The sequence below is a fragment of the Salvelinus namaycush genome, chromosome 10 (assembly GCF_016432855.1).
Source record: "Salvelinus namaycush isolate Seneca chromosome 10, SaNama_1.0, whole genome shotgun sequence".
NCBI lineage: Eukaryota > Metazoa > Chordata > Actinopteri > Salmoniformes > Salmonidae > Salvelinus > Salvelinus namaycush.
Genome location: NC_052316.1, coordinates 47524457 through 47549921, shown reverse-complemented (window position 1 = coordinate 47549921; position 25465 = coordinate 47524457). Strand labels below are relative to the sequence as shown.

At 44.1% G+C, this 25465-nt stretch overlaps 1 protein-coding gene across 2 annotated transcripts in view; it reads left to right on the top strand.

Annotated features, from left to right (window-relative positions):
- Positions 1 to 25465, top strand: part of LOC120054575 (ras-related protein Rab-6B) — a 129847-nt gene that overhangs the window by 89029 nt on the left and 15353 nt on the right. The window contains exons 6-7 of one of the 2 annotated variants that reach the window (XM_039002027.1): positions 4217 to 4310; positions 18195 to 18261. In XM_039002027.1, the coding sequence (XP_038857955.1) occupies positions 4217 to 4310; positions 18195 to 18261 (161 nt within the window). The remainder of the gene's footprint in view (positions 1 to 4216; positions 4311 to 18194; positions 18262 to 25465) is intronic. The other variant, XM_039002028.1, reaches the window with a different exon arrangement.

Genomic DNA, 25465 nt, shown 5'->3' with positions numbered 1-25465 from the left:
TCCTCCAGATGTGACGATGCTGCCAGGTGATGAGCAATGCCAGTGATGAGCAATGCTGCCAGGTGGTAGTATTCTGTAAATACTGCCAGGTGGTAGTATTCTGTAAATACTGCCAGGTGGTAGTATTCTGTAAATACTGCCAGGTGGTAGTATTCTGTAAATACTGCCAGGTGGTAGTATACTGTAAATACTGCCAGGTGGTAGTATACTGTAAATACTGCCAGGTGGTAGTATTCTGTAAATACTGCCAGGTGGTAGTATACTGTAAATACTGCCAGGCGTTAGTATACTGTAAATACTGCCAGGTGGTAGTATACTGTAAATACTGCCAGGCGGTAGTATACTGTAAATACTGCCAGGTGGTAGTATACTGTAAATACTGCCAGGTGGTAGTATACTGTAAATACTGCCAGGTGGTAGTATACTCTAAATACTGCCAGGTGGTAGTATACTGTAAATACTGCCAGGCGGTAGTATACTGTAAATACTGCCAGGTGGTAGTATACTGTAAATACTGCCAGGTGGTAGTATACTCTAAATACTGCCAGGTGGTAGTATACTGTAAATACTGCCAGGTGGTAGTATACAGCTCCAGAGTTGTGGTGGTTCTGGCGTTCACTTCTTACTGAAGATGTTTTTCTCATTTCCTTTGAGTCTATTCGTCAGATAAATATCTAGGACAGAATATCCCCCCGTGCGTTTCTTAAAGCTGACACGTTATTTCTTCTCATCTTTAATAGTACTGTTTGATTGAAGTTATATTTTACTGGGTAGAAGCATCTATTTTTTGGGGGGGGGCTGGCTGGTCTGTGATTGTAACACAGTTGGTTTAACTACCAGGCTGGTCTGTGATTGTAACACAGTTGGTTTAACTACCAGGCTGGTCTGTGATTGTAACACAGTTGGTTTAACTACCAGGCTGGTCTGTGATTGTAACACAGTTGGTTTAACTACCAGGCTGCTCTGTGATTGTAACACAGTTGGTTTAACTACCAGGCTGCTCTGTGATTGTAACACAGTTGGTTTAACTACCAGGCTGCTCTGTGATTGTAACACAGTTGGTTTAACTACCAGGCTGGTCTGTGATTGTAACACAGTTGGTTTAACTACCAGGCTGCTCTGTGATTGTAACACAGTTGGTTTCACTACCAGGCTGGTCTGTGATTGTAACACAGTTGGTTTAACTACCAGGCTGGTCTGTGATTGTAACACAGTTGGTTTAACTACCAGGCTGGTCTGTGATTGTAACACAGTTGGTTTCACTACCAGGCTGGTCTGTGATTGTAACACAGTTGGTTTAACTACCAGGCTGGTCTGTGATTGTAACACAGTTGGTTTCACTACCAGGCTGGTCTGTGATTGTAACACAGTTGGTTTAACTACCAGGCTGGTCTGTGTTTGTAACACAGTTGGTTTAACTACCAGGCTGGTCTGTGATTGTAACACAGTTGGTTTCACTACCAGGCTGGTCTGGGCTGGCTGGTCTGTGATTGTAACACAGTTGGTTTAACTACCAGGCTGCTCTGTGATTGTAACACAGTTGGTTTCACTACCAGGCTGGTCTGTGATTGTAACACAGTTGGTTTAACTACCAGGCTGGTCTGTGATTGTAACACAGTTGGTTTAACTACCAGGCTGGTCTGTGATTGTAACACAGTTGGTTTAACTACCAGGCTGGTCTGTGATTGTAACACAGTTGGTTTAACTACCAGGCTGGTCTGTGATTGTAACACAGTTGGTTTAACTACCAGGCTGGTCTGTGATTGTAACACAGTTGGTTTCACTACCAGGCTGGTCTGTGATTGTAACACAGTTGGTTTAACTACCAGGATGGTCTGGGCTGGCTGGTCTGTGATTGTAACACAGTTGGTTTAACTACCAGGCTGCTCTGTGATTGTAACACAGTTGGTTTAACTACCAGGCTGGTCTGTGATTGTAACACAGTTGGTTTAACTACCAGGCTGGTCTGTGATTGTAACACAGTTGGTTTCACTACCAGGCTGGTCTGGGCTGGCTGGTCTGTGATTGTAACACAGTTGGTTTAACTACCAGGCTGGTCTGTGATTGTAACACAGTTGGTTTCACTACCAGGCTGGTCTGGGCTGGCTGGTCTGTGATTGTAACACAGTTGGTTTAACTACCAGGCTGGTCTGTGATTGTAACACAGTTGGTTTAACTACCAGGCTGGTCTGTGTTTGTAACACAGTTGGTTTCACTACCAGGCTGGTCTGGGCTGGCTGGTCTGTGATTGTAACACAGTTGGTTTCACTACCAGGCTGGTCTGTGATTGTAACACAGTTGGTTTAACTACCAGGCTGGTCTGTGATTGTAACACAGTTGGTTTAACTACCAGGCTGGTCTGGGCTGGCTGGTCTGTGATTGTAACACAGTTGGTTTCACTACCAGGCTGGTCTGGGCTGGCTGGTCTGTGATTGTAACACAGTTGGTTTAACTACCAGGCTGGTCTGTGATTGTAACACAGTTGGTTTAACTACCAGGCTGGTCTGTGATTGTAACACAGTTGGTTTAACTACCAGGCTGGTCTGTGATTGTAACACAGTTGGTTTAACTACCAGGCTGGTCTGTGATTGTAACACAGTTGGTTTCACTACCAGGCTGGTCTGGGCTGGCTGGTCTGTGATTGTAACACAGTTGGTTTAACTACCAGGCTGGTCTGTGATTGTAACACAGTTGGTTTAACTACCAGGCTGGTCTGTGATTGTAACACAGTTGGTTTAACTACCAGGCTGGTCTGTGATTGTAACACAGTTGGTTTAACTACCAGGCTGGTCTGTGATTGTAACACAGTTGGTTTAACTACCAGGCTGGTCTGTGATTGTAACACAGTTGGTTTAACTACCAGGCTGGTCTGTGATTGTAACACAGTTGGTTTAACTACCAGGCTGGTCTGTGATTGTAACACAGTTGGTTTAACTACCAGGCTGGTCTGTGCAGTCAGCAGGATGTTATAGTCTCTGTCTAGATACACTTGACCGTATACTATGAACCCTTGAGGGATTGCTAATGTTAATGCTTTCAACCCACCAAAAAACTAAAGCCCACGAAGAAGAGAACAACCTCAAACCATGGATTTCTGCTATTCTACTTGACGTATTAGGTTATCTTTTGACGGGGCCGTTGCACATGAATCAACATTTGAAAAACAGATTTACATCCCTACATTCTGTCACCTGGCGTTTTCCGTTTCTCCCCATCCCTCAGGAATAATTCATCAGAGTCGTAGTAATAGGCAGCAATTCATTCATTTTCTCAGGCCACAAAACAATGAATCAGCTTCATCACCGGTACTGCTCAGTGAGTGGATGAACCATGTGGCAGATTGTTGGTTTCTGTATTCTGTAGACGACACTACTTCCCCATTGGGCACAAACTGGTGGAATCAATATTACTTCCACATAATTTCAACAAAACGACTGCAATGTGATGTCATTGAATCAATGTGGAAAACGGATTTGATTTATAAAAAAGTCATACTTTTTTTTTTCACGCAACTTTGAACCCAAATCCAGTGAGATGGTAAATATTTTTTTGGGGGGGGATTTCAAATTCAATTCACGTTATTTGACAACTTAAATCAAATGTAAAGCAAAACTAGACATTATACTGGCGTCCGTTCCCAGTGGGTATCTACTGTAGAAAACCTCCTTACCCAGTGAGTCTCTACTGTAGAAAACCTCCGTTCCCAGTGGGTCTCTACTGTAGAAAACCTCCTTACCCAGTGGGTATCTACTGTAGAAAACCTCCTTACCCAGTGAGTCTCTACTGTAGAAAACCTCCGTTCCCAGTGGGTATCTACTGTAGAAAACCTCCTTACCCAGTGGGTATCTACTGTAGAAAACCTCCTTACCCAGTGAGTCTCTACTGTAGAAAACCTCCGTTCCCAGTGGGTCTCTACTGTAGAAAACCTCCTTACCCAGTGGGTACCTACTGTAGAAAACCTCCTTACCCAGTGAGTCTCTACTGTAGAAAACCTCCGTTCCCAGTGGGTATCTACTGTAGAAAACCTCCTTACCCAGTGAGTCTCTACTGTAGAAAACCTCCGTTCCCAGTGGGTATCTACTGTAGAAAACCTCCTTACCCAGTGGGTATCTACTGTAGAAAACCTCCGTTCCCAGTGGGTATCAATCGATCACCTTTATGTCATTTAATGTCATAAGGATGTTTGATAACTGAACCTAATATTTCTCCCTCTCAGGCAGATCACCATAGAGGAAGGAGAACAGCGGGCCAAGGAGCTCAGCGTCATGTTTATTGAGACCAGCGCCAAGACGGGCTACAACGTCAAACAGGTTAGTGTTTATTGAGACCAGCTACAACGTCAAACAGGTTAGTGTTTATTGAGACCAGCTACAACGTCAAACAGGTTAGTGTTTATTGAGACCAGCTACAACGTCAAACAGGTTAGTGTTTATTGAGACCAGCGCCAAGACGGGCTACAACGTCAAACAGGTTAGTGTTTATTGAGACCAGCGCCAAGACGGCTACAACGTCAAACAGGTTAGTGTTTATTGAGACCAGCGCCAAGACGGGCTACAACGTCAAACAGGTTAGTGTTTATTGAGACCAGCGCCAAGACAGGCTACAACGTCAAACAGGTTAGTGTTTATTGAGACCAGCGCCAAGACAGGCTACAACGTCAAACAGGTTAGTGTTTATTGAGACCAGCTACAACGTCAAACAGGTTAGTGTTTATTGAGACCAGCGCCAAGACAGGCTACAACGTCAAACAGCCATCTCTCCTTGTTATAGTGTATTATCTCATATAGGACTGGCCATCTCTCCTTGTTATAGTATAGTATTATCTCATATAGGACTGGCCATCTCTCCTTGTTATAGTGTATTATCTCATATAGGACTGGCCATCTCTCCTTGTTATAGTGTATTATCTCATATAGGACTGGCCATCTCTCCTTGTTATAGTGTAGTATCTCATATAGGACTGGCCATCTCTCCTTGTTATAGTGTATTATCTCATATAGGACTGGCCATCTCTCCTTGTTATAGTGTATTATCTCATATAGGACTGGCCATCTCTCCTTGTTATAGTGTATTATCTCATATAGGACTGGCCATCTCTCCTTGTTATAGTGTAGTATCTCATATAGGACTGGCCATCTCTCCTTGTTATAGTGTATTATCTCATATAGGACTGGCCATCTCTCCTTGTTATAGTGTATTATCTCATATAGGACTGGCCATCTCTCCTCGTTATAGTATAGTATTATCTCATATAGGACTGGCCATCTCTCCTCGTTATAGTATAGTATTATCTCATATAGGACTGGCCATCTCTCCTTGTTATAGTGTATTATCTCATATAGGACTGGCCATCTCTCCTTGTTATAGTGTATTATCTCATATAGGACTGGCCATCTCTCCTTGTTGTAGTGTATTATCTCATATAGCACTGGCCATCTCTCCTTGTTATAGTGTATTATCTCATATAGGACTGGCCATCTCTCCTTGTTATAGTGTATTATCTCATATAGGACTGGCCATCTCTCCTCGTTATAGTATAGTATTATCTCATATAGGACTGGCCATCTCTCCGTGTTATAGTATAGTATTATCTCATATAGGACTGGCCATCTCTCCTTGTTATAGTGTATTATCTCATATAGGACTGGCCATCTCTCCTTGTTATAGTGTATTATCTCATATAGGACTGGCCATCTCTCCTTGTTATAGTATAGTATTATCTCATATAGGACTGGCCATCTCTCCTTGTTATAGTATAGTATTATCTCATATAGGACTGGCCATCTCTCCTTGTTATAGTGTATTATCTCATATAGGACTGGCCATCTCTCCTTGTTATAGTGTATTATCTCATATAGGACTGGCCATCTCTCCTTGTTATAGTGTAGTATCTCATATAGGACTGGCCATCTCTCCTTGTTATAGTGTATTATCTCATATAGGACTGGCCATCTCTCCTTGTTATAGTGTATTATCTCATATAGGACTGGCCATCTCTCCTTGTTATAGTGTATTATCTCATATAGGACTGGCCATCTCTCCTTGTTATAGTGTATTATCTCATATAGGACTGGCCATCTCTCCTTGTTATAGTGTATTATCTCATATAGGACTGGCCATCTCTCCTTGTTATAGTGTATTATCTCATATAGGACTGGCCATCTATCCTTGTTATAGTGTATTATCTCATATAGGACTGACCATCTCTCCTTGTTATAGTGTATTATCTCATATAGGACTGGCCATCTCTCCTTGTTATAGTGTATTATCTCATATAGGACTGGCCATCTCTCCTTGTTATAGTGTATTATCTCATATAGGACTGGCCATCTCTCCTTGTTATAGTGTATTATCTCATATAGGACTGGCCATCTCTCCTTGTTATAGTATAGTATTATCTCATATAGGACTGGCCATCTCTCCTTGTTATAGTGTATTATCTCATATAGGACTGGCCATCTCTCCTTGTTATAGTGTATTATCTCATATAGGACTGGCCATCTCTCCTTGTTATAGTGTATTATCTCATATAGGACTGGCCATCTCTCCTTGTTATAGTGTATTATCTCATATAGGACTGGCCATCTATCCTTGTTATAGTGTATTATCTCATATAGGACTGGCCATCTCTCCTTGTTATAGTGTATTATCTCATATAGGACTGGCCATCTCTCCTTGTTATAGTGTATTATCTCATATAGGACTGGCCATCTCTCCTTGTTATAGTGTATTATCTCATATAGGACTGGCCATCTCTCCTTGTTATAGTGTATTATCTCATATAGGACTGGCCATCTCTCCTTGTTATAGTGTAAAAAGATAGCTGAAATGTCTTCAGTCAATAAGTGTTTAACCTCTTTGTTATGTTAAGGAGCCTAAATATGTTCAGGAGTAAAAATGTGCTTAACAAGTCACATAATAAGTTGCATGGACTCACTCTGTGTCCAATAATTGTGCTTTATATGATTTTTGAATGACTACCTGATCTCTGCACCCCACACATACAATTATCTGTAAGGTCCCTCAGTCAAGTAGTGAATTTCAAACACAAAGACCAGGGAGATTTTCCAATGTCTCGCAAAGAAGGGCACCGATTGGTAAAAATGAAGAAGAAAAGCAGACAATGAATATCCCTTTGAGCATGGTGAAGTTATTAATTACACTCTGGATGGTGTATCAATACACCCAGTCACTACAAAGATGCAGGCGTCCTTCCTAACTCAGTTGCCGGAGAAGAAGGAAACCACTCAGGGATTTCACCATGAGGGCCAATGGTGACTTTAAAACAGTTACAGAGTTTAATGGTTGTGACAGGAGAAAACTGAGGATGTGTCAACAACATTGTAGTTACTCTGCCATACTAACCTAAATGACAGAGTGAAAAGAAGGAAGCCTGTATAGAATATAAATATTACAAATATTTCATCCTGTTTGCAACTGTCATGCCCTCTGGGTTCTCTATGGTGTTGTAGGTCAGGGCATGACTATGGGGTTTTCTAGTCTTTAATTTCTATGTTGGAGTGTGACTATGGGGTTTTCTAGTCTTTAATTTCTATGTTGGAGTGTGAGTATGGTGACTATGGGGTTTTCTAGTCTTTCATTTCTATGTTGGAGTGTGAGTATGGTGAGTATGGTTCCCAATTGGAGGCATCTGATGGTCGTTGCCTCTAATTGGGGATCATACTTATTGTGGTCCGTTTCCCACCTGCGTTGTGGGATATTGTTTGTGTTTAGTGGGATGTGTGCTACGAGCTGCACGTTTGTTTATTTATTTGTTTGAAGTTTCACCTCAATAAATATGTGGAACTCTACTCACGCTGCGCTTTGGTCCACTCATTTAAACGACGGACGTGACAGCAACAAGACACTAAAGAAACACTGCAAAAAATGTGACAAAGAAAATTAACTTTATGTCCTGAATACAAAACGTTATGTTTGGAGCAAATCTACCACAACACATCACTGAGTACCACTCTTCATATGTTCAAGCATGGTGGTGGCTGCATCATGTTATGGGTATGCTTGTCATCGACAAGGACTAGGCAGTTTTTTGGGATAAAATCCTAGAGGAAAACCTGGTTCAGTCTGCTTTTCAACAGACAAATTCACCTTTCAGCAGGACAAGAACTTAAAACAGAAGGGAAAATCTACACTGGAGTTGCTTACCAAGACGACATTGAATGTTCCTGAGTGGCCTAGTTACAGTTTTGACTAACACAGAACAAAGATATAAACGCTACATGATTAATCATCATGATCATTACACAGGTGCACCTTGTGCTGGGGACAATAAAAGGCCATGTAAAGTGTTGGTCCCGTGTTTCATGAGCTGAAATAAAAGCTGTCAGAGATTTTCCATTCCCATAAAAAAACGTATTCCTCTCAAATGTTGGGCACACATTTGTTTGCATCCCTGTTAGTGAGCATTTCTCCTTTGCCAAGATAATCCATCCACCTGACAGGTGTGGCATATCAAGAAGCTGATTAATCATCATGATCATTACACAGGTGCACCTTGTGCTGGGGACAATAAAAGGCCACTCTAAAATGTGCAGTTTTGTCACACAATACAATGCCACAGATGTCAGAAGCAGGAATGTTCACCAGAGCTGTTGCCAGATAATTGAATGTTAATTTCTCTACCATAAACCACCTACAGTGTCATTTTAGAGAATTTGACAGTACGTCCAACTGGTCTCACAACCGCAGACCATGTTTATGGCGTTGTGTGGGTGAGGGGTATGCTAACGTCAGCGTTGTGAACAGAGTGCCCCGTGGTGGCGGTGGAGTTATGGTATGGGCAGGCATAAGCTACGGACAACGAACACAATTGCCTTTTATTGATGGCAATTTGAATGCACAGAGATACCGTGACGAGATCCTGAGGTCCGTTGTCGTGTCATTCATCCGCCGCCATCACCTCATCTTTCAGCATGATAATGCACGGCCCCATGTCGCAAGAACATGTACACAATTCCTGGAAGCTGAAAATGTCCCAGTTCTTCCATTGCCTGCATACTCACCAGACATGTCACCCATTGAGCATGTTTGGGATGCTCTGGATCAACGTGTACGACAGCGTGTTCCAGTTCCCGCCAATATCCAGCAACTTCTCACAGCCATTGAAGAGGAGTGGAACAACAGGCGATGTGTTGCGCTGCATGGAGGTAACTGGTGGTCCCACCAGAAACTGACTGGTTCTGATCCACACTACTACTTTATGTTTAAGGTACAGTATACAGATGTATATCTATTCTCAGTCATGTGAAATCCATAGATTAGGGCCTAATGAATTTATTTAAATTGTCTGATTTCCTTTATATGAAATGTAACTCAGTAAAATATTGGATGTTGTGTTTTTATTTTTTGTTCAGTATAAAGGACCTTGAAAATCTATGGCAAGACTTGAACATGGCTGTCTAGCAATGATCAACCACAAACTTGACAGAGCTTGAAGAATTTAAAATAATAATTTGTAAAGCTCTTAGAGACTTACCCAGAAAGACTCACAGCTCTTAGAGACTTACCCAGAAAGACTCATAGCTCTTAGAGACTTACCCAGAAAGACTCACAGCTCTTAGAGACTCACCCAGAAAGACTCACAGCTCTTAGAGACTTACCCAGAAAGACTCATAGCTCTTAGAGACTTACCCAGAAAGACTCACAGCTCTTAGAGACTCACCCAGAAAGACTCACAGCTCTTAGAGACTCACCCAGAAAGACTCACAGCTCTTAGAGACTTACCCAGAAAGACTCACAGCTCTTAGAGACTTACCCAGAAAGACTCACAGCTGTAATCACTGCCAAAGGTGATTCTAACATGTATTGGATGTTGTGAATACTTGTGTAAATTAGATATTTCTGTATTTCATTTTCAGAACATTTGCAAACATTTCTAAAAAAAATAATTTTTTTGTATCCATTTTGAATTCAGTCTGTAACACAACAACATGTTGAATAAGTCAAGGGGTATAAATACTTTCTGAAGACACTATATGTCTTATCACACAAGGAATGTCCCACACCTTAATATGACATTTAGTATTGACACGTTTTAGGAAAATAAATCTGTTAATTCATAGTAACTTGCAAAAGAAAGCCACAAAAAGGCCTTTCAATGCATTCCACCAGGCCCATTCTTCTGCTTTACTTCAGGACCACTGTACACTAATGGAACAGATGACCAGAGCACCACTGATAAAAGACACATAATCCTGTTTCTAAACACTGTTGTGTTAACGCTGCCTGCTCGGCCATGGCATAGCAGCCCAGACCATTGTAAACGCGTACTATTCATACCAGGCAAGCGGCTTATTTCAGCTGCTGAACTGTTTATAACCATTCTGATTAAATCTAATATCTGTCATTCAGGAGGTTTAGTGAATAGCTGTATTACAGAAATACTTAACCTGTTTTTTTTTGTTGAATGTTTCGTTTTTACTAGAATGCCAAAACGTCGAGAGAGAGAGAGAGAGAGAGGGGGGAGAGAGACATTTAGAAGGCGAGAGAGAGAGAAACATTGAGAGAGTGAGAGAGCGAGAGAGAAACATTGAGAGAGAAAGAGAGAGAGATCGTTACAACACTGTATATGTACATATGACATTTGTTGTGTCTTTATTGTTTTGGAACTTCTGAATGTGTAATGTTTACTGTTCATTTTTATTGTTTATTTCACGTTTGTATATTATCTACTCCACTTGCTTTGGCAATGTTAACATATGTTTCCCATGCCAATAAAGTCCCTTGAATTGAATTGAATTGAGAGAGAGAGACAGGGAGATAGACATAGAGAGATAGACAGAGAAAGAGAGAGAGAAAAACATCGAGAGAGAGAGCGAGAAACATTGAGAGAGAGAGAAACATTGAGAGAGACAGAGACACAGAGAGAGAAACACAAAGAGAGAAAAAGATTGAGAGAGAACAAGAGAGAGAGATAGAAAGATCGAGAGACAGGTTCAACATTTGAGAAGAACCAAAATTGAATAACCATTTATCAGTTGAGAGGTATTACATGTTGTACTCCTACCCACATTAGATGATAGTTTATGGACCTGTTTGTCTTAGGGCTCCTAGTCTAATGGCTGCCTCTGCCTAGTCTAATGGCTGCCTCTCCCTGGCTGCCTTTCCCTGGCTGCCTCTCCCTAGTCTAATGGCTGCCTCTCCCTGGCTGCCTCTCCCTGGCTGCCTCTCCCTGGCTGCCTCTCCCTAGTCTAATGGCTGCCTCTCTCCCTGGCTGCCTCTCCCTAGTCTAATGGCTGCCTCTACCTAGTCTAATGGCTGCCTCTCCCTGGCTGTCTCTCCCTAGTCTAATGGCTGCCTCTCCCTGGCTGCCTCTCCCTATTCTAATGGCTGCCTCTCCCTGGCTGCCTCTCCCTAGTCTAATGGCTGCCTCTCCCTGGCTGCCTCTCCCTAGTCTAATGGCTGTCTCTCCCTGGCTGCCTCTCCCTAGTCTAATGGCTGTCTCTCCCTGGCTGCCTCTCCCTAGTCTAATGGCTGTCTCTCCCTGGCTGCCTCTCCCTAGTCTAATGGCTGCCTCTCTCTGGCTGCCTCTCCCTAGTCTAATGGCTGCCTCCCCCTGGCTGCCTCTCCCTGGTCTAATGGCTGCCTCTCCCTGGTCCATACATTCATGTCCAGCCCCCTGTGTGTTTAATCATCCAGAATAAAAGCAGCCAGGTCTTGGGTATGTCTGTGCTGTTTGCCACCGTTAGGAGCCAGGGAACAGGGCCCAGGGAATAGCGATGAGTGTGTTACTGGGTAACGTTATACTGCCCCTAGTCTCAATTGGCACCCTAGTCCGTTTATAGTGCACTAGTTTTGACCAGGAGCCGTAGGTGCACTATGTAGAGAATAGGGTATCATTTAGGAAATAGACACAGTCTCAGGTGGCTTCTAGGAGGAATTGACCAATAACGCCTCAGATAACGCCTCAGATAACGCCTCAGATAACGCCTCAGACAACGCCGCAGATAACGGCTCAGATAACGCCTCATACAACGCCTCAGACAACGCCGCAGATAACGGCTCAGATAACGCCTCATACAACGCCTCATACAACGCCTCAGATAACGCCCCAGATAACGCCTCAGATAACGCCTCAGATAACGCCTCATACAACGCCTCATACAACGCCTCAGATAACGCCCCAGATAACGCCTCAGATAACGCACCAGATAATGCCTCAGACAACGCCTCAGATAACGCCTCAGATAACGCCCCAGATAACGCCCCAGATAACGCCTCGGATAACGCCTCGGACAACGCCTCGGACAACGCCTCGGACAACGCCTCAGATAACGCCTCATACAACGCCTCAGATAACGCCTCAGATAACGCATCAGATAACGCCTCAGATAACGCCCCAGATAACGCCCTAGATAACGCCTCAGATAACGCCTCATACAACGCCTCAGATAACGCCTCAGATAACGCCCCATATAACGCCCCAGATAACGCCCCATATAACGCCCCATATAACGCCCCAGATAACGCCTCATACAACGCCTCATACAACGCCTCAGATAACGCCTCAGATAACGCCTCAGATAACGCCTCAGATAACGCCTCAGATAACGCCTCATACAACGCCTCATACAACGCCTCATACAACGCCTCAGATAACGCCTCATACAACGCCCCAGATAACGCCTCATACAACGCCTCAGATAACGCCTCATACAAATTCAACATTAGACCAGGGAATCAAGACCCAGCGAGTTCTGCAAGTTATTTAAAAAATGGGGGGTTAACCTAATTTGGTGGAGACCCGAGGAGTAAACAGGTTTTGGGTAACTCATGTTTTTATGCTTTAACACTGAAGTTAGGTAAGTCGGGAAGCTTGTGTAGTAGGTCTTTGTAAACAAAAAGGGAATAGTGAAGTGATCTACAGGACTTTAATGAGGATCAGACAACCTTTTGATACAGGAAGTGTAACAGTATAACTTTAGTACGTCCCCTCGCCCCGACACGGGCGCGAACCAGGGACCCTCTGCACACATCAACAACGGTCGCCCACGAAGCATCGTTACCCATCGCTCCACAAAGGCCACGGCCCTTGCAGAGCAAGGGGCAACACTACTTAAGTCTCAGAGCAAGTGACGTAACTGATTGAAATGCTACTAGCGCGTACCCGCTAACTAGCTAGCCATTTCACATCCGTTACAGAAGCAGTGATGAGTATTAAAACTGTCACCTGTGATAAAGCGAAGGGCCCTATGGTAGACGGCATTGAAAAGTTTAAGAGTAGTTGCTGCTGCATTCTGGGAAATAGTGTCACCATTGTAAGGAAAGTTGACTGTACAATCTGCTTCCTGCTTTTTAGGGAGAGACGAGATCTATTTTTAAAAAAGGAACCCACTTTAAATCTGAGCATCAGTATATTTTTTAATTCTTGTCAATCCAAATGCCCAGATATTTATAGGCGGGAACCCGATCGATGGGAGAACCATTCAATTAATAAATATGTAGTCCATCTGAAAATGTTTTGCGAGAATTAGAGAATAACTTGAATTTAATCAAGTTTCAGAAGCTTTATGCTTTAAAAATGGCCACCAAAGAAACAAGAGGCCAAATAAATAATATCTTCATCCAGACTAAGTGGATTTATAGCTGCTTTTATGCTTTTTAAATGACAGACAAAACAAATGATGATGAATAGAGCTGTATGCTTTCTTGTGTCATGCTTTTATCTAATATTTCTTGTCCAGGTCCATGAAGGTCAAATGAGGATATGTTTTGATAGATTGCTTGTAGGAACAACAGCTAAAATCTCTTCAAACCAAAAAACACATTAAATGACCGCCCTGACATTTGTTTCGGTGAGACTCCTTTAGATGCATCATAAATGGCTTTTATGGGGCCTGGTCAAAAGTAGTGCACTACTACCCTATAGGGCCTGGTCAAAAGTAGTGCACTACTACCCTATAGGGCCTGGTCAACAGTAGTGCACTACTACCCTATAGGGCCTGGTCAAAAGTTGTGCACTACTACCCTATAGGGCCTGGTCAAAAGTAGTGGACTACTCCCCTATAGGGCCTGGTCAAAAGTAGTGCACTACTCCTCTATAGGGCCTGGTCAAAAGTAGTGCACTCCTCCCCTATAGGGCCTGGTCAAAAGTAGTGCACTACTCCTCTATAGGGCCTGGTCAAAAGTAGTGCACTCCTCCCCTATAGGGCCTGGTCAAAAGTAGTGCACTACTCCTCTATAGGGCCTGGTCAAAAGTAGTGCACTCCTCCCCTATAGGGCCTGGTCAAAAGTAGTGCACTACTCCCCTATAGGGCCTGGTCAAAAGTAGTGCACTACTCCCCTATAGGGCCTGGTCAAAAGTAGTGCACTACTACCCTATAGGGCCTGGTCAACAGTAGTGCACTACTACCCTATAGGGCCTGGTCAAAAGTTGTGCACTACTACCCTATAGGGCCTGGTCAAAAGTAGTGGACTACTCCCCTATAGGGCCTGGTCAAAAGTAGTGCACTACTCCTCTATAGGGCCTGGTCAAAAGTAGTGCACTCCTCCCCTATAGGGCCTGGTCAAAAGTAGTGCACTACTCCTCTATAGGGCCTGGTCAAAAGTAGTGCACTCCTCCCCTATAGGGCCTGGTCAAAAGTAGTGCACTACTCCTCTATAGGGCCTGGTCAAAAGTAGTGCACTCCTCCCCTATAGGGCCTGGTCAAAAGTAGTGCACTACTCCCCTATAGGGCCTGGTCTAAAGTTGTGCACTCCTCCCCTATAGGGCCTGGTCAAAAGTAGTGCACTACTCCTCTATAGGGCCTGGTCAAAAGTAGTGCACTCCTCCCCTATAGGGCCTGGTCAAAAGTAGTGCACTACTCCCCTATAGGGCCTGGTCTAAAGTTGTGCACTACTCCCCTATAGAGCCTGGTCAACAGTAGTGCACTACTACCCTATAGGGCCTGGTCAACAGTAGTGCACTACTACCCTATAGGGCCTGGTCAAAAGTAGTGCACTACTCCCCTATAAGGCCTGGTCAACAGTAGTGCACTACTACCCTATAGAGCCTGGTCAAACGTAGTGCACTACTACCCTATAGGGCCTGGTCAAAAGTAGTGCACTACTCCCCTATAAGGCCTGGTCAAAAGTAGTGCACTACTCCCCTATAGGGCCTGGTCAACAGTAGTGCACTACTCCCCTATAGGGCCTGGTCAAAAGTAGTGCACTACTCCCCTATAGGGCCTGGTCAAAAGTAGTGCACTACTCCCTATAGGGCCTGGTCAAAAGTAGTGCACTACTACCCTATAGGGCCTGGTCAAAAGTAGTGCAATACTCCCCTATAGGGCCTGGTCAAAAGTAGTGCAATACTCCCTATAGGGCCTGGTCAAAAGTAGTGCACTACTCCCCTATAGGGGCTGGTCAAAAGTAGTGCACTACTCCCCTATAGGGCCTGGTCAACAGTAGTGCACTACTCCCCTATAGGGCCTGGTCAACAGTAGTGCACTACTCCCTATAGGGCCTGGTCAAAAGTAGTGCACTACTCCCCTATAGGGCCTGGTCAAAAGTAGTGCACTATAAAGGGAATTGCCATTTGGGACAGCAGAACTTGTTGTAACCTTTAGTAGCTCTGCAGGGACCCTGATCCTGTCTAGTGGTCTTCCCTAGTGGGGAACACTATAGTAACAAGCTGAGAGACCAGCCTCTGGGAAGTCATTGAGTATAATGATCCTGTCTGATGGTCTTCCCTAGTGGGGAACACTATAGTAACAAGCTGAGAGACCAGCCTCTGGGAAGTCATTGAGTATAATGATCCTGTCTGATGGTCTTCCCTAGTGGGGAACACTTTAGTAACAAGCTGAGAGACCAGCCTCTGGGAAGTCATTGAGTATAATGATCCTGTCTGATGGTCTTCCCTAGTGGGGAACACTATAGTAACAAGCTGAGAGACCAGCCTCTGGGAAGTCATTGAGTATAATGATCCTGTCTGATGGTCTTCCCTAGTGGGGAACACTATAGTAACAAGCTGAGAGACCAGCCTCTGGGAAGTCATTGAGTATAATGATCCTGTCTGATGGTCTTCCCTAGTGGGGAACACTATAGTAACACGCTGAGAGACCAGCCTCTGGGAAGTCATTGAGTATAATGATCCTGTCTGATGGTCTTCCCTAGTGGGGAACACTATAGTAACAAGCTGAGAGACCAGCCTCTGGGAAGTCATTGAGTATAATGATCCTGTCTGATGGTCTTCCCTAGTGGGGAACACTATAGTAACACGCTGAGAGACCCGCCTCTGGGAAGTCATTGAGTATAATGATCCTGTCTGATGGTCTTCCCTAGTGGGGAACACTATAGTAACAAGCTGAGAGACCAGCCTCTGGGAAGTCATTGAGTATAATGATCCTGTCTGATGGTCTTCCCTAGTGGGGAACACTATAGTAACACGCTGAGAGACCCGCCTCTGGGAAGTCATTGAGTATAATGATCCTGTCTGATGGTCTTCCCTAGTGGGGAACACTTTAGTAACACGCTGAGAGACCCGCCTCTGGGAAGTCATTGAGTATAATGATCCTGTCTGATGGTCTTCCCTAGTGGGGAACACTTTAGTAACAAGCTGAGAGACCCGCCTCTGGGAAGTCATTGAGTATAATGATCCTGTCTGATGGTCTTCCCTAGTGGGGAACACTTTAGTAACAAGCTGAGAGACCAGCCTCTGGGAAGTCATTGAGTATAATGATCCTGGCTGATGGTCTTCCCTAGTGGGGAACACTTTAGTAACAAGCTGAGAGACCCGCCTCTGGGAAGTCATTGAGTATAATGATCCTGTCTGATGGTCTTCCCTAGTGGGGAACACTTTAGTAACAAGCTGAGAGACCAGCCTCTGGGAAGTCATTGAGTATAATGATCCTGGCTGATGGTCTTCCCTAGTGGGGAACACTTTAGTAACAAGCTGAGAGACCAGCCTCTGGGAAGTCATTGAGTATAATGATCCTGGCTGATGGTCTTCCCTAGTGGGGAACACTTTAGTAACAAGCTGAGAGACCAGCCTCTGGGAAGTCATTGAGGAACTCTAATGATCCATCCCTCTTCCTCCTGTACTATGAGAGATCACAGATGTACTATAATTGACTTGGAATCTAATGAGGGCAGTAGTCCCCAGAATGGCACCACAGATTAAGTAGTGTGACCGAAAGGGTATGTCAAGCTGACTATCACCAGTGTGACTGACTGACTGTGTTACTGACTGTGTGACTGACTGACTGTGTTACTGACTGACTGACTGACTGTGTGAGTGTGTTACTGACTGACTGTGTGAGTGTGTTACTGACTGACTGACTGTGTGAGTGTGTTACTGACTGACTGTGTTACTCCCCCATGTGCATCCTCTGGTGGATCTCCACCTGTTAAGGGAAACTTAAGGCTTTCCCACAAAACGAACACTGCCACCATTCTTATCCCCTCTGTATCTGCTGATAGCATTACAACTACTGTCATTTGTAGCCATTTAATGTGTTACTGACTATGTGACTGATTGACTGTGTGACTGACTGTGTGGGTGTGTTACTGACTGACTGACTGACTGTGGGAGTGTGTTACTGACTGACTGATTGTGTTACTAACTGACTGTGTGACTGTGTTACTGACTGACTGTGTGACTGACTGACTGACTGTGTGACTGACTGACTGTGTGACTGACTGACTGACTGTGTGACTGACTGACTGACTGTGTGACTGACTGACTGACTGTGTGACTGACTGACTGTGTGAGTGCTTTATAATGTGAGAGTGCTTTATAATGTGTGAGTGCTTTATAATGTGTGAGTGCTTTATAATGTGTGAGTGCTTTATAATGTGTGAGCTGTATCCCTGGCCCAGTGCATGATGGAGCTTCCTTTTTCGGCGAGGGAGATGAGACTTTCTCTCATATGGACATAGCATGAGTCACAGTGGACTAACTCTCTCTCTCTCTCCCTCTCCCTCTCCCTCTCCCTCTCCCTCTCTCTCTCTCTCTCCCCTCTGTCTCTATCTCGTCTCTCTTTCACTCTCGTTCTCTCTCTTTCTCTCTCTCTCTCTCCTGTCTTTCTTTATTTATCTCTCTCTCTTTCTCTCTCCCCCCTCCCTCTATCTCTTTGTATCTCTCTCTCTCCGGCTCTCTCTCTTTTTCTCTCTCTCTTTCTCTTTTTCTCTCCCTCTATCTCTTTGTATCTATCTCCCTCCCCCTCTCTCTGTTTATTTTCTCTGTCTCTCTTCAGCTGTTTCGGCGTGTGGCAGCTGCCCTTCCTGGGATGGAGAGCATGCAGGAGACGAGCAAGGAGGGAAGTATCCTTTCACTGCACAGGCACTTAGCCTCAACTCAACTACAGGTAACATAAATATAATGGTCAGTGGTTGTGACAAGGCCTCAACTCAACTACAGGTAACATAAATGTAATGGTTGGTGGTTGTGAAAAGGCCTCAACTCAACTACAGGTAACATAAATGTAATGGTTGGTGGTTGTGAAAAGGCCTCAACTCAACTACAGGTAACATAAATGTAATGGTTAGTGGTTGTGACAAGGCCTCAACTCAACTACAGGTAACACAAATGTAATGGTTGGTGGTTGTGGAAAGGCCTCAACTCAACTACAGGTAACATAAATGTAATGGTTGGTAGTTGTGAAAAGGCCTCAACTCAACTACAGGTAACACAAATGTAATGGTTGGTGGTTGTGAAAAGCCTCAACTCAAGTTACATATACAGTTACAGGTATAGTTACAGATAGTTAGTTATAGTTACAGATACAGTTACAGAGGGTTACAGGTATAGTTACAGATACAGTTACAGAGGGTTACAGGTATAGTTACAGATACAGTTATAGATAGTTACAGGTACAGTTACAGATAGATACAATTACAGATAGTTACAGATACAGATAGTTAGTTACAGATACAGTTACAGATAGTTAGGTACAGATACAGATAGTTAGTTACAGATACAGATAGTTAGTTACAGTTACAGGTACAGATACAGACACAGATACAGGTACAGTTACAGATAGTTAGGTACAGATACAGATAGTTAGTTACAGATACAGTTACACTTACAGATAGTTAGTTACAGATACAGTTACAGGTACAGATACAGACACAGATACAGGTACAGTTACAGATAGTTAGTTACAGATACAGATAGTTAGTTACAGGTACAGTTACAGATAGTTAGTTACAGATACAGGTACAGTTACAGATAGTTAGTTACAGGTACAGTTACAGATAGTTAGTTACAGATACAGTTACACTTACAGATGCAGTGCCGTGAAAAAGTATTTGCCCCCTTTCTAATTTTCTCTATTTTTGCATATTTTTTTACTTAATGTTAACAGATCTTCAACCAAAACCTGATATTAGATAAAGGGAACCTGAGTTTATTTGATTTAATTAACAAAGTTACGCAACACCCAATGCCCCTGTGTGAAAATGTATTTGCCCCCTTACACTCAATTACTGGTTGTACCACCTTTAGCTGCAATGACTCCAACCAAACACTTCCTGTAGTTGTTGATCAGTCTCTCACACGTCACTGTGGAGGAATTTTGTCCCACTTGAATGCAGAACTGCTTTAACTCAGCTACATTTGTGGGTTTTCAAGTATGAACTGGTCGTTTCAAGTCCTGCCACAACATCTCAATTGGGTATTAGGTCTGGACTTTGACCAGGGCCATTTCAAAACTTCAAATTTGTTGCTTTTTAACCATTTTCATGTAGACTTGATTATGTGTTTTGGATCATTGTCTTGCTGCATGACCCAGGTACGCTTCAGCTTCAGCTCACAGACGGATGGCCTGACATTCTCATGTAGGATTCTCTGATACAGAGCAGAATTCATTGGTTCCTTCTATTAAGGCAAGTCGTCCAGGTCCTGAGGCAGCAAAGCATCTCCAAACTATCCCACTACCACCACCATGCTTGACCGTTGGGATGAGGTTCATACTGTTGATTGCAGTGTTTGGTTTTCACCAGACATAAATGGGACCTATCTCATACAAAAGGTTGACTCAAGTTTGACAAAAAGCACCTGGATGATCATCAAGACTCTGGAAGAATGTTCTATGGACAGATGAGTCAAAAGTATAACTTTTTGGACATTTAATTTCAGAGTCTAGCATGGTGAGGCCGTGTGCTGCAGACTGTTCTAGTGCTGTTTTGCCAATTAAATTATACAAATGTTGAAGAGAGTGGGGCTCAAGCTGCATCCCTGTCTCACCCCCCGGCCCCCAGGGAAGAATTCTGTGACAATTTTGACCACACACTTATTGTTTGTGTACATTGATTTTGTAATATTTAGTCCCCCCCCCTCCCAACACCGAGTCAAAAGCTTTTTTTGAAATCAACAAAGCTTGAGAAAACTTTGCTTTTGTTTTGATTTGTTTGTTTTGGTGTGCAGAGTGAATACGTGGTCTGTCGTACGGTAATTTGGTAAGAAGCCAATTTGATATTTGCTCACGCCATTGTTTTCACTGAGGAAATGGTTGGAGTCTGCTGTTGATGATACTGCAGAGGATATTCCTGAGGTTAGTGTTGACACAGATTCCGCTGTAATTGTTGGTGTCAAATTTGTCTCCACTTTTGTGGATTGGGGTGATCAGTCCTTGGTTCCAAATATTGGGGAAGATGCCAGAGCTGAGGATAATGTTGAAGAGTTTGAGTATAGCAACTTGAAATTGTGGTCTGTAGATTTTATCATTTCACTAAGGATACCATCAACCCCACAGGCCTTTTTGGGTTGGAAGGTTTGTATTTTGTCCTGAAGTTCATCCAATGTAATAGGAGAATCCAGTGGGTTCTGGTAGTCTTTAATGTAATAGGAGAATCCAGTGGGTTCTGGTAGTCTTTAATGTAATAGGAGAATCCAGAGGGTTCTGGTAGTCTTTAATGTAATAGGAGAATCCAGTGGGTTATGGGTAGTCTTTAATGTAATAGGAGAATCCAGTGGGTTCTGGTAGTCTTTAATGTAATAGGAGAATCCAGTGGGTTCTGGTAGTCTTTAATGTAATAGGAGAATCCAGTGGGTTCTGGTAGTCTTTAATGTAATAGGAGAATAGCTGGTAGTTTAATAGATGATCATGTTTGTTTTTTCGCTTTGTTCTTTGTTAAATTGCTGAAAGGTTGGAGAAGTGGTTTATCCAGACATCTCCATTTTGGATAGGTAGCTCTTTGTGTTGTTGTTTGTTCAGTGTTCTCCCATTTGCCCCTGTGTTTGTGAATGGACTGGTTTCTCCATGGCTTTCTTAGGCTTTTGTACTTTTCCTCAAATAATTTCTCATTGCTGGTAATTGTCTTCGGTTTTCAGCTTGATTTGTTTTTATTTGATATGTTAGCTGATACACTGTTCAGGCTTTCTACTGCTAAGTTTACACCTTCACTATTTCAGGGAAACATTTTGTCCAGGAAGTCATTTCGGAGGGATTGGATTTGTTTTTGGACAATTGTTCTTTGGTAGGTTTCTACACTATCTTCCTTCCATCTATAGCATTTCTTAATATCATGCAGTTTATTGGGCTTTAATGCCCCCCTTCTCTTTCTTTCTCTCTACCTCTCTCTCACCTTCTCTCTACCTCTCACCCACTTTCTCTCTCTACCCCTCTCTCTCTCTCTACCTCTCACCCACTCTCTACCTCTCACCCACTCTCCTTCTCTCTCTACCTCTCACCCTCTCTCTCTCTCTCTCTCTACCTTTCACCCACTCTCTTTCTCTCTCTCTTTCACCCTCTCTCGCTCTCTCTCTCTCTTTCACCCACTCTCTTTCTCTCTCTGTCTCTCTCTCTCTCCTCCCCTCCTCCTCATCTCATCCGTTGATGCCAAGCTGCCAGTCGACCACAGAGCCGCAGGGTGTGTTTCACAGACAGTTTGGGATATTAAAGCTAGAGGTTGCTGTTTTTTTATACAGAAATAAATATCCAGCCCCCCCATAGACAAACAAACCTCTGCCTGACATGTTGTTTCCTTTGTGCTGAAGACAGGAATTCATCTATTTCTGTGAGTTCAACAGTTTGTAGTTTCTGTCATTGTCAATATAATAGATTATACACTGACTGTGCAAAACATTATGAACACCTGCTCTTTCCATGACATAAACTGACCAGGTGACCTTCGTTGAAAGCTCTGATCCCGTATCGATGTCACTTGTTAAATCCACTTCAATTAGTGTAGATGAAGGGGAGGAGACAGGTTAAAGAAGGGGTGATTTTTATGCTTTGAGACAATTGAGACATGGATTGTGTATGTGTGCAATTCAGAGGGTGAATGGGCAAGACAAAATATTTAAGTGCCTTTGAACGGGGTATGTTAGTAGGTGCCAGGTTCACCGGTTGGTGTCAACAACTGCAACACTGCTGGGTTTTTCACGCTCAACAGTTTCCTTTGTGTATCAAGAATGGTCCACCACCCAACGGACATCCAGACAACTTAACACAACTGTGGGAAGCATTGGAGTCAACATGGGCCAGAATCCCTGTGGAACGCTTTTGACACCTTGTAGAGTCCATGTCACGACGAATTGAGGCGGTTCTGAGGGGCAAAAGGGGGGGTGCAACTGAATATTAGGAAGGTGTTCTTAATGTTTGGTATACTTGGAGTACAGCGTGACTTTTTACTCAAAATACACACTACCCCATCACACTACCGCCATCACACTACCGCCATCACACTACCGCCATCACACTACCGCCATCACACTACCGCCATCACACTACCGCCATCACACTACCTCCATCACACTATCCCCATCACACTACCGCCATCACACTACCGCCATCACACTATCCCCATCACACTACCTCCATCACACTACCGCCATCACACTACCTCCATCACACTACCCCCATCACACTACCACCATCACACTACCTCCATCACACTACCGCCATCACACTACCGCCATCACACTACCGCCATCACACTACCCCCATCACACTACCCCCATCACACTACCGCCATCACACTACCGCCATCACACTACCCCCATCACACTACCCCCATCACACTACCCCCATCACACTACATCCATCACACTACCCCCATCACACTACCCCATCACACTACCGCCATCACACTACCGCCATCACACTACCGCCATCACACTACCGCCATCACACTACCGCCATCACACTACCTCCATCACACTATCCCCATCACACTACCGCCATCACACTACCGCCATCACACTATCCCCATCACACTACCGCCATCACACTACCTCCATCACACTACCGCCATCACACTACCTCCATCACACTACCCCCATCACACTTACTCCATCACACTACCGCCATCACACTACCGCCATCACACTACCCCCATCACACTACCGCCATCACACTACCGCCATCACACTACCGCCATCACACTACCGCCATCACACTACCCCCATCACACTACCGCCATCACACTACCCCCATCACACTACCCCCATCACACTACATCCATCACACTACATCCATCACACTACCCCCATCACACTACCCCCAAACCCCCTTCCGCCATCACACTACCGCCATCACACTACCGCCATCACACTACCTCCATCACACTACCCCCATCACACTACCGCCATCACACTACCGCCATCACACTACCTCCATCACACTATCCCCATCACACTACCGCCATCACACTACTGCCATCACACCACCCGCCATCACACTACCTCCATCACACTACCTCCATCACACTACCCCCATCACACTACCCCCATCACACTACCCCCATCACACTACCTCCATCACACTACCGCCATCACACTACCCCCATCACACTACCTCCATCACACTACCGCCATCACACTACCGCCATCACACTACCGCCATCACACTACCTCCATCACACTACCGCCATCACACTACCTCCATCACACTACCCCCATCACACTACCGCCATCACACTACCGCCATCACACTACCGCCATCACACTACCCCCATCACACTACCTCCATCACACACCATCATCCACCATCCCATCCATCATTAATATGACCTTATTTATATGACAGCATATTGAATGACTGTCATTCACCCAGCTCAATGTAACATTCATAGGTTTAGGTTACTACATGATACTCAAATTATCCCAGTACCCGTCATGAGGTTGCTGCAGCCTAGGCTATGAATGAAAGTTTACAACATACTAGGTGCACAGGTCGACAGACAAATTGAAGTAATCAAGATGACAGATATTCACACATTCAATACCGCCTTGCACGCTCTTGCCTGCATCTACCTGATCTAAGGTGTAATCATTAGAGTTTCTATTGGACAAATTCAGATATGTTTATCCCCACGTCGTTCCGTTTGCTTCCGTTTATTAAGAAATGTTTTTCAACAGAATCGGCGGAATGAATACACCCCTGATCACACGGTTCACTTTCATAGCAGCTACATACAAACAGCATGATCACCCTGATCCACTCACCTTTTCTCTTCGCTTGTGGACTTCAGGGTACAACACATCAGCTGTCTGTGACCAAAAACCTTTCCAAGCCAAACCTTCATATCATAACTGCTACACACAGCCTACATCGTTGTCACCATATTAACGTCACAGTCAACATAGCATCTAGAGGTAACGTGTTAGTAAACCTGCTACTATCATGCAGTACAGTGTACAGTCAGCAAGGAGTTTAACAGTTACACCAGTAGGCCACGTGGCAATAAATTCATCACGCCAAATACCTTGACTTGGAGAGTTCTGGTGTTGGATAGCCATAGCCAGCAAGCTAACATAGCATCCCTCTCTGTTTGTGTAGGCTAAACTAACTAGCTGCATTCACAAGATAAGTAAGTGGAAAAAATACTATGAACAAAATCTCTTTCTATCTCTCACTTTTCGTTTATTTTTTAAGGAATTAATTTGTTCAAAACTGTTCAACTATTGTCTTTCTCTCTCTTTGAGTTAACTACTCACCATATTTTATGCACTGCAGTGCTAGCTAGCTGTAGCTTATGCTTTCAGTACTTGATCAATTCTCTGATCATTTGATTGGGTGGACAACATGTCAGGTTAATGGAGGACGTCCTCGGGAAGTTGTCATAATTACTGTGTCAGTCTATGGGAGGGGGTGAGAACCACAAGCCGCCTCCTATATTTTGTATTGAAGTCTTAGTACCCAGGGGAGGACGGAAGCTAGCTGTCCTCCGGCTACACTATGGTGCTACCCTACAGAGTGCTGTTGAGGCTACTGGAAACAGAGTAGGACGAGAACAGAGCAGGACAGAGTAGGACAAGAACAGAGCGGAACAGAGTAGGACGAGAACAGAGCGGAACAGAGTAGGACGAGAACAGAGCGGAACAGAGTAGGACGAGAACAGAGCGGAACAGAGTAGGACGAGAACAGAGCGGAACAGAGTAGGACGAGAACAGGACGAGAACAGAGCGGAACAGAGTAGGACGAGAACAGGACGAGAACAGAGCGGAACAGAGTAGGACGAGAACAGGACAGAGCGGAACAGAACAGGACGAGAATAGAGCAGGAAGATAACAGAGTAGGAT